The 14,185-nt window shown below is 45.2% G+C and overlaps 2 protein-coding genes across 13 annotated transcripts in view; one reads left to right on the forward strand and one right to left on the reverse strand.

The window, feature by feature from the left end:
• Window positions 1-662, reverse strand: part of ATE1 (arginyltransferase 1) — a 161,047-nt gene extending 160,385 nt beyond the window's left edge. For 8 of the 11 annotated variants that reach the window (XM_061403693.1, XM_061403685.1, XM_061403684.1 and 5 more), the window contains exon 1: window positions 77-254. In XM_061403693.1, the coding sequence (XP_061259677.1) occupies window positions 77-182 (106 nt within the window). In that variant the 5' untranslated portion in view covers window positions 183-254. Of the gene's footprint in view, window positions 1-76; window positions 256-577 lie in introns of those variants that run through there. The other 3 variants (XM_061403687.1, XM_061403686.1, XM_061403691.1) reach the window with 2 other exon arrangements.
• LOC133239489 (putative uncharacterized protein ZNRD1-AS1) lies at window positions 229-10,216 on the forward strand. 2 transcript variants are annotated; one of them, XM_061403700.1, is made up of 4 exons: window positions 229-385; window positions 2,498-6,148; window positions 7,258-7,333; window positions 9,405-10,216. In XM_061403700.1, the coding sequence occupies exons 2-4, from the start codon at window positions 5,928-5,930 to the stop codon at window positions 10,203-10,205; spliced, it is 1,098 nt and encodes a 365-aa protein (XP_061259684.1). In that variant the 5' UTR covers window positions 229-385; window positions 2,498-5,927; the 3' UTR covers window positions 10,206-10,216. The 2 variants fall into 2 exon arrangements, with proteins under 2 accessions (XP_061259684.1, XP_061259682.1); XM_061403698.1 differs by lacking the exon at window positions 229-385 and adding an exon at window positions 975-1,063.
• The last annotated feature ends 3,969 nt before the right edge of the window (window positions 10,217-14,185 follow it).

Raw genomic sequence — 14,185 nt, forward strand, 5'->3', positions numbered from 1 at the left:
CCGCGACCCCCCGAGGACACCCGCAGGCCGCCGAGCCACCGGCGCCCTTCCCCGCCCACTAGCCCGGCCCGCTCACCATTGGAGCGACTGCCCGACTCGTTCTTGCAGTAGCCGCAGCGGTAGAAGTCCTCGCCCTCGAAATATTCCACGATGCTGGGCGAAAGCGCGGCCCAGGACGCCATGGCCCCAGCCCCTCAAGCGCGACGCGCGGCCCAGCCCAACCCCGCAACCGCCGCCGCCACCCCACAATGCACCGCGCCGCCCGGGCGCCAGCAGGCCGAGCCTCGCCGGGAGCGCCCTCGGCGGTGAAGCTGCCTGCGCCATCTTGACCGAGGGCAGCCTTCCGCTATTTCCGCTCTTTCTCCGAAAGAGACCGCCATCTTCGGTAAGGGTGAGACCAAGAGACAGAATGTGAAGGGCAACGGTCTGGGAAGAAACGCGTGGGGAAGGGAAGCGGGAGCTGGGGAGTGGGGCCTGGGTGCTTCCCCCCCGCGAGGGTCTGGCCTGGAGCGCGGCGGGCGGTGTGGGGGTTTGGACGCCAGGCGGCCGCGCCCACCCCGTTGGCCGGACCACTCACCACAGGACGCCTTGCCCTCCTCGGAGTCGCAGTAGCCGCAGCGGTAGCCGGCCTTGAGTCCCTTGTACTCCACCATCGAAGCCATGGCTGCCTCCAGGTTCGCGCGGGCCGGCCACGCCTCTCGGCGCCCCGGGGCCGACCTCGGCGGAGCGCGGGGGCCCGCGGCGGGGAGGAGTGGATAGCGAGGCCGGTGCGGTGGGTCTCAGCGCCTAGGGGCCCCCGGTCGGTGTTGGGTCCGGGGGCCTCCCAGGATGAGCGTGGATTGTAGCGGTGCCCCCCCGCCCCGAGACCCCGAGTTCAAGCCAGCCCTTTGCAGTTACTCCATCGCCGATCCTTCCCACAACTACAGGTTGTCAGCCGCAGTTTACACATAAGGAAACTGAGGCACAGAGGTTGTGATCACTGTTTCCAGATCCTGCAGATCTCGGTTTAAAAGTTAACATCTCAGACTGTCCTCGCCAATTCTAGCGTCTTCCAAACTAGCAGGTACTTACTAAATATCCCCTAGGTTGGAGTACACATGTAGGCGTTCTGTGGATTGGCAGAGTAGGCGAATTGAACACTTCCCTCTTTTAAAGAAGACAAATGTCAGAGCCAGTTGCTGTCTTGTGCCCAGTGCCACCGTATCTTGCAACTTTCAAACAGAAGCTGAAATTCAGACTTTTTTTTCCCTTAGTACAGCTTTTAAATGTTATTTTAAAAGAACTTTTTAATTGTACAGGCCAAACACAACATGTATGTAAGTTGAATTCTGTGCACAGGTCTCCAGTTTGTAACCACTATTTTAAAGGGGATTTTTCAAAGAGTAACGATCCAGGAGTAAAGTATAAAAATGAGTGACTGCCTCCAACGAAGTAGTATTCCTTAATCTTTAACTCTATATAGGCAAATAATTTAAACCAGTCTGTCCTTACGTTTTCCTCCTGTTGGCAATAAAGTTGATCATCTTTTTACAATGTTTAAAAAGGTGAAATCATGAAACTTGGAGAAACAGGTAAACTTTTGAAGTCAGTTTCAACATTCTTGACCCCAACACCCACTGTGCTGGCTATGTGCCCATTAAGAGGTCATATTGCTAAGCATCACCTGTGCCTCACACAATGAGAAAAAAAAGCCTAAGGATAGCTATGTAGCATGCAGGAAGACCCTAGCTTTATCCAGCTCCTCCCAACTCCTTAGATTTAAAGCCTCCTTACTAGATCTCAGTACCCATGTTCTTAAACACAGGCTTTGTCCATTTTATTACAGCAGATGTGATTATTTCTTGTCCTTTCCTGGACAACAAAGGAAACAAAGGCCAGAGAGGCCATATAACTCACCCAAGATCATACAACTAGTAAAAGACAAATAGGAGGAAAAGGTGATTTTTTAAAAATTAATTGAAGGAGAAAAGAGATTGACAAATACGAGGTTTGGACTTGTGTCACAAAACAGAGCCAGATTCCATCCCTGGGTCAGGAAGATCCCTGGAGGATGAAATGCCAACCTACTCCAGTACTCTTGCCTGGAAAATCCCATGGATGGAGGAGCCTGGTAGGCTACAGTCCATGAGGTTGCAATGAGTCAGAAACGACTGAGTGACTTCACTAGACACAAAATTTTCATCTTTCAGGCCCCAATGAGAAAAACAATGCAAAGTTTCATTTAGGTTCGATCTTGGGGCATAAGTTTGGGGAGTTGGAAGAGGGCACTATTAAAATGTCCTTTTATTTATGAAACTGCCAATTATAGATAGTTGTCTTTGTTTTTAACTTTCACACTTGACAATAAAATGCTGACAACATGTTTGGTTCCATTAACAGTTTACATAAACTTGAGTGTGAAATTGAGTTTACGAAAGTTAAGTGTGAGGTTCGATCCTAGGCACTAATGATGTGAAGGACTCTGCATGGTGATAGACTCATGATTCTTGTGTTACAGTGAAATGTGGGACTTCCCTAGTGATCCAGTGGTTAAGAATCCACCTGCCTGTGCAGGGCACATGGGTTCAATCCTTCATCCACATGCCATGGGGCAACTAAGCCCATGTGCCACAACTGCTGAGGCTCTTTAGAGCCTGAGAGCCACCTGCATGCCCTAGGGTCCATGCTCTGCAACAGGAGAAGCCACTGCAATGATCAGCCCATGCACCACAACTACAGTAGCCACTGCTCTCCACAACTAGAGAAAGCCCTTGTACAGCAGCAAAGATCCAGCACAGCCAAAATAAAAGTTAATTGATTTAACTAAAATTTTTAAAAATAAAGTGAAATGTGTTTCTTTGAATAAAGTGTTATTGAGTAGATAGCAAGTTTGGGAGGGATGTGCAGTTAAATACAGAGAAGAGGGACATGCTAGGAAAGAGCTGTGTTATGAGCAGAGGCAAGGAGCTAGATAGGAGCACCAAGTATCTCAGGTAAGGTTGGGATCCTAAAAGACACTTTCCTCTGTGGGGCACTCACTGCCAGGAGACCTCAGATTAGATCCCTTCCTCCTCTGTCTAGATGTTTCCGCTCCAGTCAGTATTCTTGCCTGCAGAATTCCATGGACAGAGGAGCCTGGCAGGCTGCAGTCCGTGGGGTCACACAGTCAGACACGACTGAAGCAACTTAGCATACGTGCAAGTACGCACTGGTAGCCACTAGCCACATGTCCCTACTGAGCACCTAAAATGTGGATAGTGTGACAGGGAAACAACTTCTATTTAAATTTATTTGGATTTTTTTAAATTGAGGCAGTACAGACAAGCAGGATAAATACCAAAAACCTGCATGTGGGCATATCATGTTCAAACTGCAGAAAATCTTCAAAACGGATTCTCGAAGACAAAAAGAAATCTTCAAAAAAGCCAGAGAGAGGAAAAAAATTTATCTATAGAGGAACAAGGATAAGAATTACATCAGTCTTCTTGTTAGAAACCATGCAAGCAAGAAGAAAGGGAAGTGAAATATTTCAAGTATTGAAAAACACCACCAGCCTAGAATTCTGAATCCAGCAAAATTATCCTTCAAACGTGAAAGAGAAGACTTTCTCAAAAATGGAGGGGATTTGTCATCACTAGATCTGATTTGCAAGAAATGTTTAAGAAATTCCCCAGAAAATAATACAGGTCAGAAACTCAGACCTACTTTTAAAAGAAGAGCATTAGAGAAGGAATAAATGGAGAGGTAAAATACCTCATGCGAAGAGTTGACTCATTGGAAAAGACTCTGATGCTGGGAGGGATTGGGGGCAGGAGGAAAAGGCAGAGATGAGATGGCTGGATGGCATCACCGACTCGATGGACGTAGTTTGAACTCCGGGAGTTGGTGATGGACAGGGAGGCCTGGCGTGCTGCAATTCATGGGGTCACAAAGAGTCGGACACGACAAGTGACTGAACTGAACCGAAAATCAATTTTTAATGTTTCAAAATAGTTGATCTGACAGATAACAGATTTTTTAGTTAATAATACAGGGTGCAAGCTTGTAGATAAGTGAAATGAGTGATAGCAGTGTTTTAAGGGATAGGAGGCAGGAACTACGAGGGCTTCCTTCATAGCTTAGTCGGAAAAGAGTCCACCTGCAAGTCAGGAGACCAGGGTCAATTCCTGGGTCAGGAAGATCCCCTGGAGAAGGAAATGGCAACCCACTCCAGTATTCCTGCCTGAAGAATCCCATTGACAGAGGAGGGCTACAGTCCATGGGGTCACAAGAGTCATACACGACTTAGTGACTAAACCACAACCAGGTACGAACTGTGAATACTGTTATAAAAAAGTACCTGCACTGCCTGTGTGGTAGCTGTTTGAAGAAGAACTTAGATTAGTTGTAAATATATGCTGCAAACTCAATGGCAACCATTTAAAAAAGCAAACATAATTGTTATGCTAAGAGAGGAGAACAAATAGAATCATAAAATGTTTAATACCAGATATGGCAAAATACGACAAGGATGACAGGCAAGATATGACAGAGGATGAGATGGTTGGATGGCATCACCAACTTGATGGACATGAGTTTGAGCAAGCTCTGGGAGTTGGTGATGGAAGGTAAGGCTGACGTGCTGTAGTCCACGAGGTTGCAAAGAGTTAGGTACCACCGAGTGGCTGAACTGAAGGCAAAGTAAGAGTGGAAGACAAAAGTAAGGTAAAGCAAGAGCAACAAGTAGAAAACAGCAGCACATATGGTAGGTACTAACCTTATTATATCAGTGATCACTTTAAACACCAGTGGTCTAAATACAGGAATTCAAAAAGACTATCAGACTGGATAAAAAATGAGACCTTACAATGTTATCCACAGGAAATGCCACTTTAAATATAAAAACACAGATTAAAGGGACAGAGAAAGATAAACAGTAATAAAATACTTTCATGACGATGTTTGAAATTCTTTGATTATTTTTTCATCATAAAATACCCATATTTACTTTTTTAACTCATTTACTACTGAATGAGTTGGAGACTATGGTTTCAAGCGCATCTCTACAAACAGCACGTTTTAGAAGGGGTAGGTTTTATTTCTCCTGAACAAAAAGCCAGGTTGTAATTAATCACTGTATTTTCTCCTTTTCACTTTTTTTTTAAGAACTAGAGACATCATAATGGGCTACATGAGGACTTTGTTTGAATGGATGCCGCTCATATGTATGGTGAAGGGTATCATGATGTGACTATGCAGTCATTTTCATTAATGTTATTTCAACGTTGGTGTAATTTCTGCTTCTTCAGTGACCTGTTATGAACATATCAATAATTAGTATATGACTAGAAGTATATTAAACAGTATCAAAGCTCAAAACATCATTGCAGGAACAGTATTTAGGTGAGTGACAGCCAGCTAAGTAATAATGAGACCACGCCACTTGCCCACCTGCCACTTAATCCAACCTCCTCTTGCTCCTGTGAGTGTGCCTACAGCATCCACTCCAGGGTTCTCCACCAACCACAATTCCATTCCCACGGAAGGGACACAATATATATTCCAAAAAGAGAAAGATGCTCCTATTACCTCGAAAGATGCTTTCTCTAACTGCCCTAAACTGGGACACTTCTATGTATAAAACACAGGCCCTTCTACTTTGTGTCTATGGCCATTTAGCCCAGCTCTCCATAAAGCTCATGTGCTGCCAAGCAGACGCTGTCTCCACCTACCACCTCACAGTAGTTTCAATCTAGGATAGTGATGACACATAAAAAAAAGCTTGTGACTGCTTCTGGTTGCCCTAGAAATCAGACCAAGGCATCCTGAAAGATCAACAGTAGGTAGCTGAAAAGTCTGCAAGAGGGCCAGAAACTTTAATGGCTGGAAAACAGGAATTTGCAGAATTGAGAATGGGAGATTAGAGCTGAGAGAAGAGGACACCAAGAGAGGAAGAGTGAAGAGCAGAGATGTTGCTCGTAAAGCTGACGATTGATAGGGCAATGGCTGAGGCAGAAGACACCAAAAGTAAACAGCGTGGGGCCCTAGGAGCAGCGGAAGTAACCAGTGATGCTCAGAGGAGACAGAACAATGGGGGGCTGCGGAAGGAGCAGCTGGCAGTGCAGACCCAACCCTCACGGCTTCCTTTGGTGACCGACTCAGAATGGTTGGCTCTGAGTGCAGAAGAACAGTAGGTATTACCGTCCTTAATTTTTGAGTAAAGGCAGGAGAGTATCATTTGTATGGGGATGGGTGCAGCACAGGAAAGAGGACGTGGTCTGGAGTCACACAGACATCCCACCTCTGAAACAAACTGTGGGACTCTAACAAGTCACTGAACCTCTCTTCACCTCAGTCCACTTGGCCGTGAAACGGGGGATAATGAGGCTGTTTGGAAGACTAAATAAAGGAATCTATTTGCGTTCTTAGTACAATGCCGAGAGTATGATAAACTCTAAAATGTTGCTATGGAGATAATGTAAGAATTGCTTAACAAAGAAAAAATATGAAAGCAGAAATGAGTCTTTGAGAAATTAAATAGCAAATAGTGGTTTTTTTTCTAGTTCTGTTATAAAATCCTTCTCTTTTGCTAAGAAAAGTCAGAGAAACAATATTTACAACCCAGATTGCTAAACAGAGAACCCTGTTTGCTAACTGAGCAGGTTAAGAAGCAAGGTCTTGAGGATGCCTAAATATGATTGTGCTCTATCATCAGTGGTAAATGTCTCTGCTTTATTTTTCTGCATTAAATTAAAAACACAACCCTTTCTTGCTGTCAGATTGTTTTATTATCTATTTAAAACGTAAATCTTTCACAAGATTAATGAAATGTTATAGTTACATAGCGGTTATTGGAAATTAATGATAGCTTATAGATTAAATTTATTGTTCATCACCTCATGCATAAGTGAACTTAAAATGGACTTAACTTCGAAAACTCAACTTCTCATCAAAGGCAAGTTCTCTGTTCTACTAACAATATACACAAACTGTGGTTTGTGGAAGTTGAAATTGTAACGTAACTCAGCCTCTCCTCTCCACTGTTGAATGTACTATTGACAGCTTCAACCTCAGACACAATTTGGCTCTTTGTTTATGCTTTTACCAAAGAGCATTTCTTCCTTGATTTGAGAAAAGAAAAAAACATATCGTAGAGCCCTGCCTATTGACACACAGAAACACCTTTTGCTACATATTAAAAGTGAGTCCCCAAATCAACTCACATTACCATTCTATCAGAGTATGTTTCCCAGAACCTTCCTCCAAGTCTTAGTATAATTTCTCTTTTTGCTCTTCTAGATTGGCCTGGGCCAAAAATATTCAAGACCCTCGGATTGCAGTAGGTTCCCACTCCCCATTAGAAAAGAAGATTAAGGTGAGGAAATACATTTACCGTGAACATTGGAGCCAGTCATAGAATCATAAAAATGTACCACCCAGGTAAAAAGGGCCCAGGAATTTCAAGGGAGCATGCTTTGCTTGTACTGTTTGATTCATTGAGCACCAGCGGTGCTGGCTGGACAGCAATGAAAAAAATAAGGACTTAGTCTAGTGAGGGATGTGGACATTAAACAGATAGTGGCTACAGATTGTGAGAAGTGTCGTGAAAGGAATTTTGTTTTATTTGAATGAGTTTAAGGTCTGAAGGAGTGACACTTAGGCTTAAAACCTAAAAACTATAATATATACATACATGCCCTAGTGAGAGTTGCTATATTTTGTGTTTGGGAGTATATAAAGGAAGAATACCTGAAAAGGCTCAGATGGGAAAGTTGTTGTGGAACAGAAGAGTCAGTGTGGCTGCAGCAGAGGGAGCAAGGAGTCCGCCTGAGAGACTCGTTTGGAGCTGTAATCAGGAACCAGTTTATGGATGCCACCCTGGACTCTGTGATTTTTCTCCCAAAGCAGTAAGATGCCATCCCAGGTTTCTGTGCAGGAGAAGTGGTGTGTTCAGATTTATGTAACACGGAGATCGTGCTGGCTGCCGTGTGACCGGTCTGATGGGGCTGGAGACAGAGGGAGAGAAGTGGATTCAGGGAAGCTAATAAGAGGCTGCTTCCCTCTAGGGTGGGGGCATTTTGAAGTTAGAAGGGACAGGACTGAGAGGGGAAGACTGAAGGAAGCACTGTGGGAGAAGAAACACGTGGGGCTGTGAAGTAGGCATATCCAGGTGAAGCAGAGGTGAGCTCCGAGCAGCCTGTGTGCCCAGACGGTCTCGCTCACCCCTCACTCCCACTCCAGTGCCGGACGCACACGGTACATCACTTGTTGAATGATCAAGACTGTCTTGGTCCAAGGAAGCCCGAGTGTGACTTCTCTGTCCTAAGTTGAATTTCTGTGCTACACTTTTCTCCATTACATGTAGAAGGCAGCCAGCGAAGCAGGTGGAGGGGGTGGCCACGAGGTAGGAAGAGGATGAGGGACCTTTCGGTTACTTGGGGACATTCGGCTAATGGCTGGAGTAGCGCGGGGGCCCAGCGTAGCCTTAGTCACACGCTCTCGGCTACCGTCTGGAAGTAAAGTATTCCAAGGAGCAGAGAGCGGTCCCCTCTGGAGAATGGTGCTGAGAGGCCCATGTGACAGCCACAAAAACGAGATCACAGATGACCCAGATGAGAGCAGGCTCAGACGAGGGGGTGGGGGGAGGATGGAAGCCAAACTTAAGAGGTAACTGCTTCAAGTTACACAGCAAAGGGGAGCAAAAGGGGATGGTCCGTAGAGGAAGCGTTTTCCTTTTTTTGTTTGAAGATGATATATACTAAAGCATAATTTTATGCTGATGGATTGATTCAGTAGACAGGAAATTTTGAAGCGGGGAAGGGAATTTGATCATTGTAAACTGAAGTTCTCGAAGCTCAACAAACAGGTGGAGGAACTGACATTTTTTTTGCCTGCTCTGGGCCTTCATCACTGCATGCGGGCTTCCTCTAGTTGCGGCGAGCAGGGGCTACGCTTGTCGCAGTGCACGGACCTCTCATTGTGGTGGCTTCTCTTGTTGCACAGCACAGGCTCTAGGGCGCACAGGCTTAGCTGCCCCACAGCATGTGGGGGTCTTCCCAGACCAGGGATCAAACCTGTGTCCCCTGCATTGGCAGACGGATTCATAACCACTGGACCACCAGCGAAGTCCCAGAACTGGCTTTTGATAGGTGAAAGGGCAGGAAGGCAGAGTCCGGGATAGATGCATGGGGTTGTTCCTGCAGTGGGAGGAGTTCCTGAGGGCCTGCTTCTGGTTTTTCGGGGATGTAAGGGAATGCAGGGGGAGGAGAGGGGTGTGGAGGGGAGGGGGCTTGAAAAGGAAGACAGGAAACAGTTACAAGAGCCTAACTGGGACATAGTGTGAGGGTGCCAGGTGGGGCTGTAGCTACCTGAGAACTGTGCCATGGCCTGTATAGAGAATAAAGCACAACCAACTGAAAAGAGCTCTGATACTTCCCTTTGACAAGAATTTAGGTGGTGTCCATTCTCCAGAGGTGAGGAAGTTGCTAGCCCAAAAGACTCAACAGGAGCATGAAAGACTTGATCAACTAAAGGCCATGTCTTTTGACTTCCGGTTCGCCCAAGCAGAGGCATACTACTATCAACGCTACCAGGAAATGCTGGAAGAAGCATGCAAGCACAAAATGGTTCTAGAAGGGGAAATTAAAACAGAGGAAAAGGAAAGGAGACCACAAAACGAAAAAAAAGAAGATGCTAAAAAATGGCACTATTTAGTGTCTGAGAGAGAGCTGAACCAGATACAGAAACACATACACCGAGCTGAACGAGCCAGAGGCCTCAGAGACCACAATTATCAACTGCTCCCTCAAAGCATCTCAAGTGAAATTCCTTCCCACGAAGTATTAAACCTGAAGAAGGATGTTTCAACTGAAAACATCCAGAAAACACACAAAGCTAAGGCCAAGCAGTACAGGGTGGCCTGGGCAAAGAAACAGATAAAGGGACATCAAGACCGAATGATTCGAGGGAGAGAACTCACGGAGCAAAGAAATGGTCAACGACGTGCTCAAAAAATACCTGCACAAGCTCCCGCTTTCCTGAAACCTCGAGTGAAGAAAAAGGAAGTAAAAGAATATGAATGGGTCACCACCTATCCCATTGTCCAGCCTTATGCGGAACCACTTTTAGAAGTGACCATTCTGATGGAAAAGTCCAAAAAAGAGAATAAAATTGGAAAACCACTCCGAAGAGAGCTCTTGAGTATACCATCATTTTTGAGAAGTCAACTACAAAAACATAAAGTTTAAATTATTTTCTAGATTATTGTATTTCTTTTTCAGGTGAGCATACCTTCATAGATATTGGTGCAGTAGAATCTAATATCTTATAATATTGTTTCTAAATGCGTCACACTGAAAAAAAAGAGGTTAAACCATGAGCTCAGCATTCCCAATGTTTCAGCTCTGTACAGCTAACCCAAAACCTTGTGAATTAAAACCACCACCATTTTATCTCAATTCTGTAGCAGGCATTCCAGCAGAGCTCAGCTGGGCCATTTTTCTGCCCCCACGTAGCACCACTGGCAATGCTTGGAAACATTCAGTGATGGCTGGGCTAGTCCGTAGGTCCCAGATGGCTTAGCATGGATAGCTAGGGGGCTGAATCTAGCTGGTCCCTCTCCCTGGCTTCCCTCCCCAGGTAGTTTAAGGGCCACATAGTAGTTGGACTTATTACCTGGTGATTCAGGGCTCCAGGAGGCCTGTCAGATGCTACAAAGGCTTCTTATGACCTAGCCCCAGAAGTCCCAGAACATCACTTCTGCTTATCCTACTAATCAAAGAAGCCACCAAGATCAGCCTACATTCAAGAGGGGACAAGCAGACTTTTTGTCTAAAAAAACATGGACTTTTTATTTCAACCTACCATTCCAAACCTCCAAAAAGTTGGTCACACACCTCTATTCTTTATTATACTTTTCATTTTTCTTTTATGTGAACACTGCTCATAGGAACAAATATTTTTATACAAAGAAACCCGCAATTCCACAGCTTCTGCATTGACCTTGACTAAAGAACCCTGGCTCCCTCTCTAAAGACAGTGTAAAAGTTAGAATTATGATGCAGATAACACACTGTCTTGTGTTTTCCAATGCACCTAAAATTTAATTGGATATCATGTACCTGGGCCCAGGGCATCCCTGATGGCTAGTTGCCAACGCAGGGACATGTGTTCAGTCCCTGGGTCGGGAAGATCCTCTGGAGTAGGAAATTGCAAGCCAATTCAGTATTCTTGCCTGGGACATCCCATGGAGCCTGGCAGGCTAGTCCATGGGGTCACAAAAGAGTTGGACATGACTTGGTGACTAAATAACAACTTGAGTCTAAGCCCTAGACCTGCCCAGAGACTCTAGAACATAGTTCCTTAAGTGGCTTACAGTCTATTAAGGGAAGAGAACAGCAGATGAAATAAAACAAAGCTGTGTCCAGTCCTATGGTATAAAAAGGTATACTGACCATAAGGACTAGAGGAGGGTAGCAGTTGGTGGGGATGTGGGGTGTGAGAATGCGTTTTGGATGACAACTCCTTGGGCAGGCAGAACAGGAGAAACTCACACTGATGCCTGCCTCCTGCCAGCCACTGTCAGCACAGGAATGAGGCACAGACTCAGTTCCCCTGGCGGATCTCCACTGCAAACAAGCAGCCCGAGGAGCACAGAGTAACCGAGGTAAGCACATGTGCTTTCAGAACACAGCGTTCTAGAGCAGTGGTGCGCAACTTTTTTGGCACCCAGGACTGGTTTAACGGAAGACAGTTTTCCACAAGCCCTGGGGAAGGGAAGGAGGAGGGCTTCAGGATGGTTCAAGCGCATCACACTTATTATGCACTTCTATTATTATTACATCAGCTGCACCTCAGATCACCAGGTGTGAGATCCCAGAGGTTGGGGATTCCTATTCTAAAGGAAAAGATGTTTTGGGGATCCTATATGACTGATTTTTTTTTTTTTTGACTGATTTTTGAGAACAGATTAGTTTGGTTTTTTTTTCCTTCTCTTCAGAGAGTTAATAATTAAGTGGCCGATAATCTCACTGTCCAGATAACTTCTGTTGATAATTTTTTAAAATAACGATAAAGTACATGGAAAACTCAACTACAGAAAGATACAAAATGCAAAAGAACAGCTTTGCCACCTTAGTTTGCAAAAGGTAACCACTTTTAGGATTCTTAATGATGAGAGTCTGAAACAAGTAGAATGCACATGGAGGAAAAATTGACTGTAAACATACATGCTTGAAGAAAATAAAATGTTAAGACCACATGTGATTCGATTTCTGCAAAATGTCCAGAATAGGCAAATTTATGAAGATAAGAGATTCATGGACAGAATGCAGGTTACTGGTTGGATAGGGCTGAGGGTTTAGAGTGGATGGAGGGGGGCAGTGACTGCTACTGGGTTGTGGGGACAAAAATGTTCTAAAACCAGATTGTGGTGATGGTCGCACAACCCTGAAAGTGGACTAAAAAACAACGGATTAATTACACATTTTAAATGGGTGAACAGTATGATATGTAAAATATATCTCAGTAAAGCCATTTTACCAAAATGAAACCAACAGCAGGAATTCAGAGAGGAGGATGGAGAAGGCAATGGCACCCCACTCCAGTACTCTTGCTTGGAAAATCCCATGGATGGAGGAGCCTGGTAGGCTGCAGTCCATGGGGTCGCTAAGAGTTGGACACGACTGAGCGACTTCACTTTCACTTTTGTGCATTGGAGAAGGAAATGGCAACCCACTCCAGTGTTCTTGCCTGGGGAATCCCAGGGATGGGGGAGCCTGGCGGGCTGCCCTCTATGAGGTCGCACAGAGTCAGACACGACTGAAGCGACTTAGCAGCAGCAGAGAGGAGGAAGCAAGCCTGGAAATGCAGGTAAAAGGCCTGATCCTCTTGAGGCTTTGAACATTGGTAAAGAGCTCAGGGTATCAAATCTCAAAGGCAGTGGGGAGATAACTGCGAAACTGACAAGTGGTCTTGAAGACATGGAAGAGATCTAAAGGAGAGACAGTAAGTGGGGACACAGACAGGAGCCTGTAGCAGAAAGCTGGGCAAGATGCAGAGAATCAAGAGGCCGGATGGTGATTAGTGACTGATGAAGGCAGAGCCTATGGGGGTAAAAGAGAAGAGAAACCCTAGGTTTCTTTATGATTAGTAAAGGTGCCATCCAGGAATTACATGGACAATGAATTTAGGAGCTGTTTTCAGTTCAGTTCAGTTCAGTCACTCAGTTGTGGCCTACTCATTGCGACCCCATGGACTGCAGCACACCAGGCCTCCCTGTCTATCATCAACTTCTGTAGTTTACTCAAACTCCTGTCCATCGAGTTGGTGATGCCATCCAACCATTCCATCCTCCGTCGTCCCCTTCTCCTCCTGCCCTCAATCTTTCCCAGCATCAGGGTCTTTTCAGATGAGTCAGTTCTTCACATCAGGTGGCCAAAGTAGTGGAGTTTCAGCTTCAGCATCAGTCCTTCCAATGAACACTCAGGACTGATCTCCTTTAGGATGGACTGGTTGGATCTCCTTGCAGTCCAAGGGACTCTCAAGAGTCTTCTCCAACACCACAGTTCAAAAGCATCAATTCTTCAGCACTCAGCTTTCTTCACAGTCCAACTCTCACATCCATACATGACCACTGAAAAAACCATAGTCTTGACTAGACAGACCTTTCTTGGCAAAGGAATGTCTCTGCTTTTTAATATGCTGTCTAGGTTGGTCATAACTTTTCCTTCCAAGGAGTAAGCATCTTTTAATTTCATGGCTGCAGTCACCATCTGCAGTGATTTTGGAGCCCCCCAAAATAAAAGTCTGCCACTGTTTCCCCATCTATTTCCCATGAAGTGATGGGACCAGATGCCATGAACTTAGTTTTCCGAATGTTGAGCTTTAAGCCCACTGTTTTACTCTCCTCTTTCACTTTCATCAAGAGGCTTTTTAGTTCCTCTTCACTTTCTGGCATGAGGGTGGTGTCATCTGCATATCTGAGGTTAATTGATATTTCTCCCGGCAATCTTGATTCCAGCTTGTACTTCACCAGCCCAGCATTTCTCATGATGTACTCTGCATATAAGTTAAATAAGCAGGGTGACCATATACAGCCTTGATGTACTCCTTTTCCTATTTGGAACCAGTCTGTTGTTCCATATCCAGTTCTAACTGTTGCTTCCTGACCTGTATATAGATTTCTCAAGAGGCAGGTCAGGTGGTCTGGTATTCCCATCTCTCAGAA

Source organism: Bos javanicus, chromosome 26 (assembly GCF_032452875.1).
Source record: "Bos javanicus breed banteng chromosome 26, ARS-OSU_banteng_1.0, whole genome shotgun sequence".
NCBI lineage: Eukaryota > Metazoa > Chordata > Mammalia > Artiodactyla > Bovidae > Bos > Bos javanicus.

Coding starts and splice junctions, on each gene's coding strand:
- LOC133239489 (XM_061403700.1), top strand. CDS start 5,928: ATGTTGCTCGTAAAGCTGACGATTGATAGGGCAATGGCTGAGGCAGAA. Junction 6,149..7,257: donor GCTCTGAGTGCAGAAGAACA/GTAGGTATTACC, acceptor TTGCTCTTCTAG/ATTGGCCTGGGCCAAAAATA. Junction 7,334..9,404: donor CATTAGAAAAGAAGATTAAG/GTGAGGAAATAC, acceptor CCCTTTGACAAG/AATTTAGGTGGTGTCCATTC.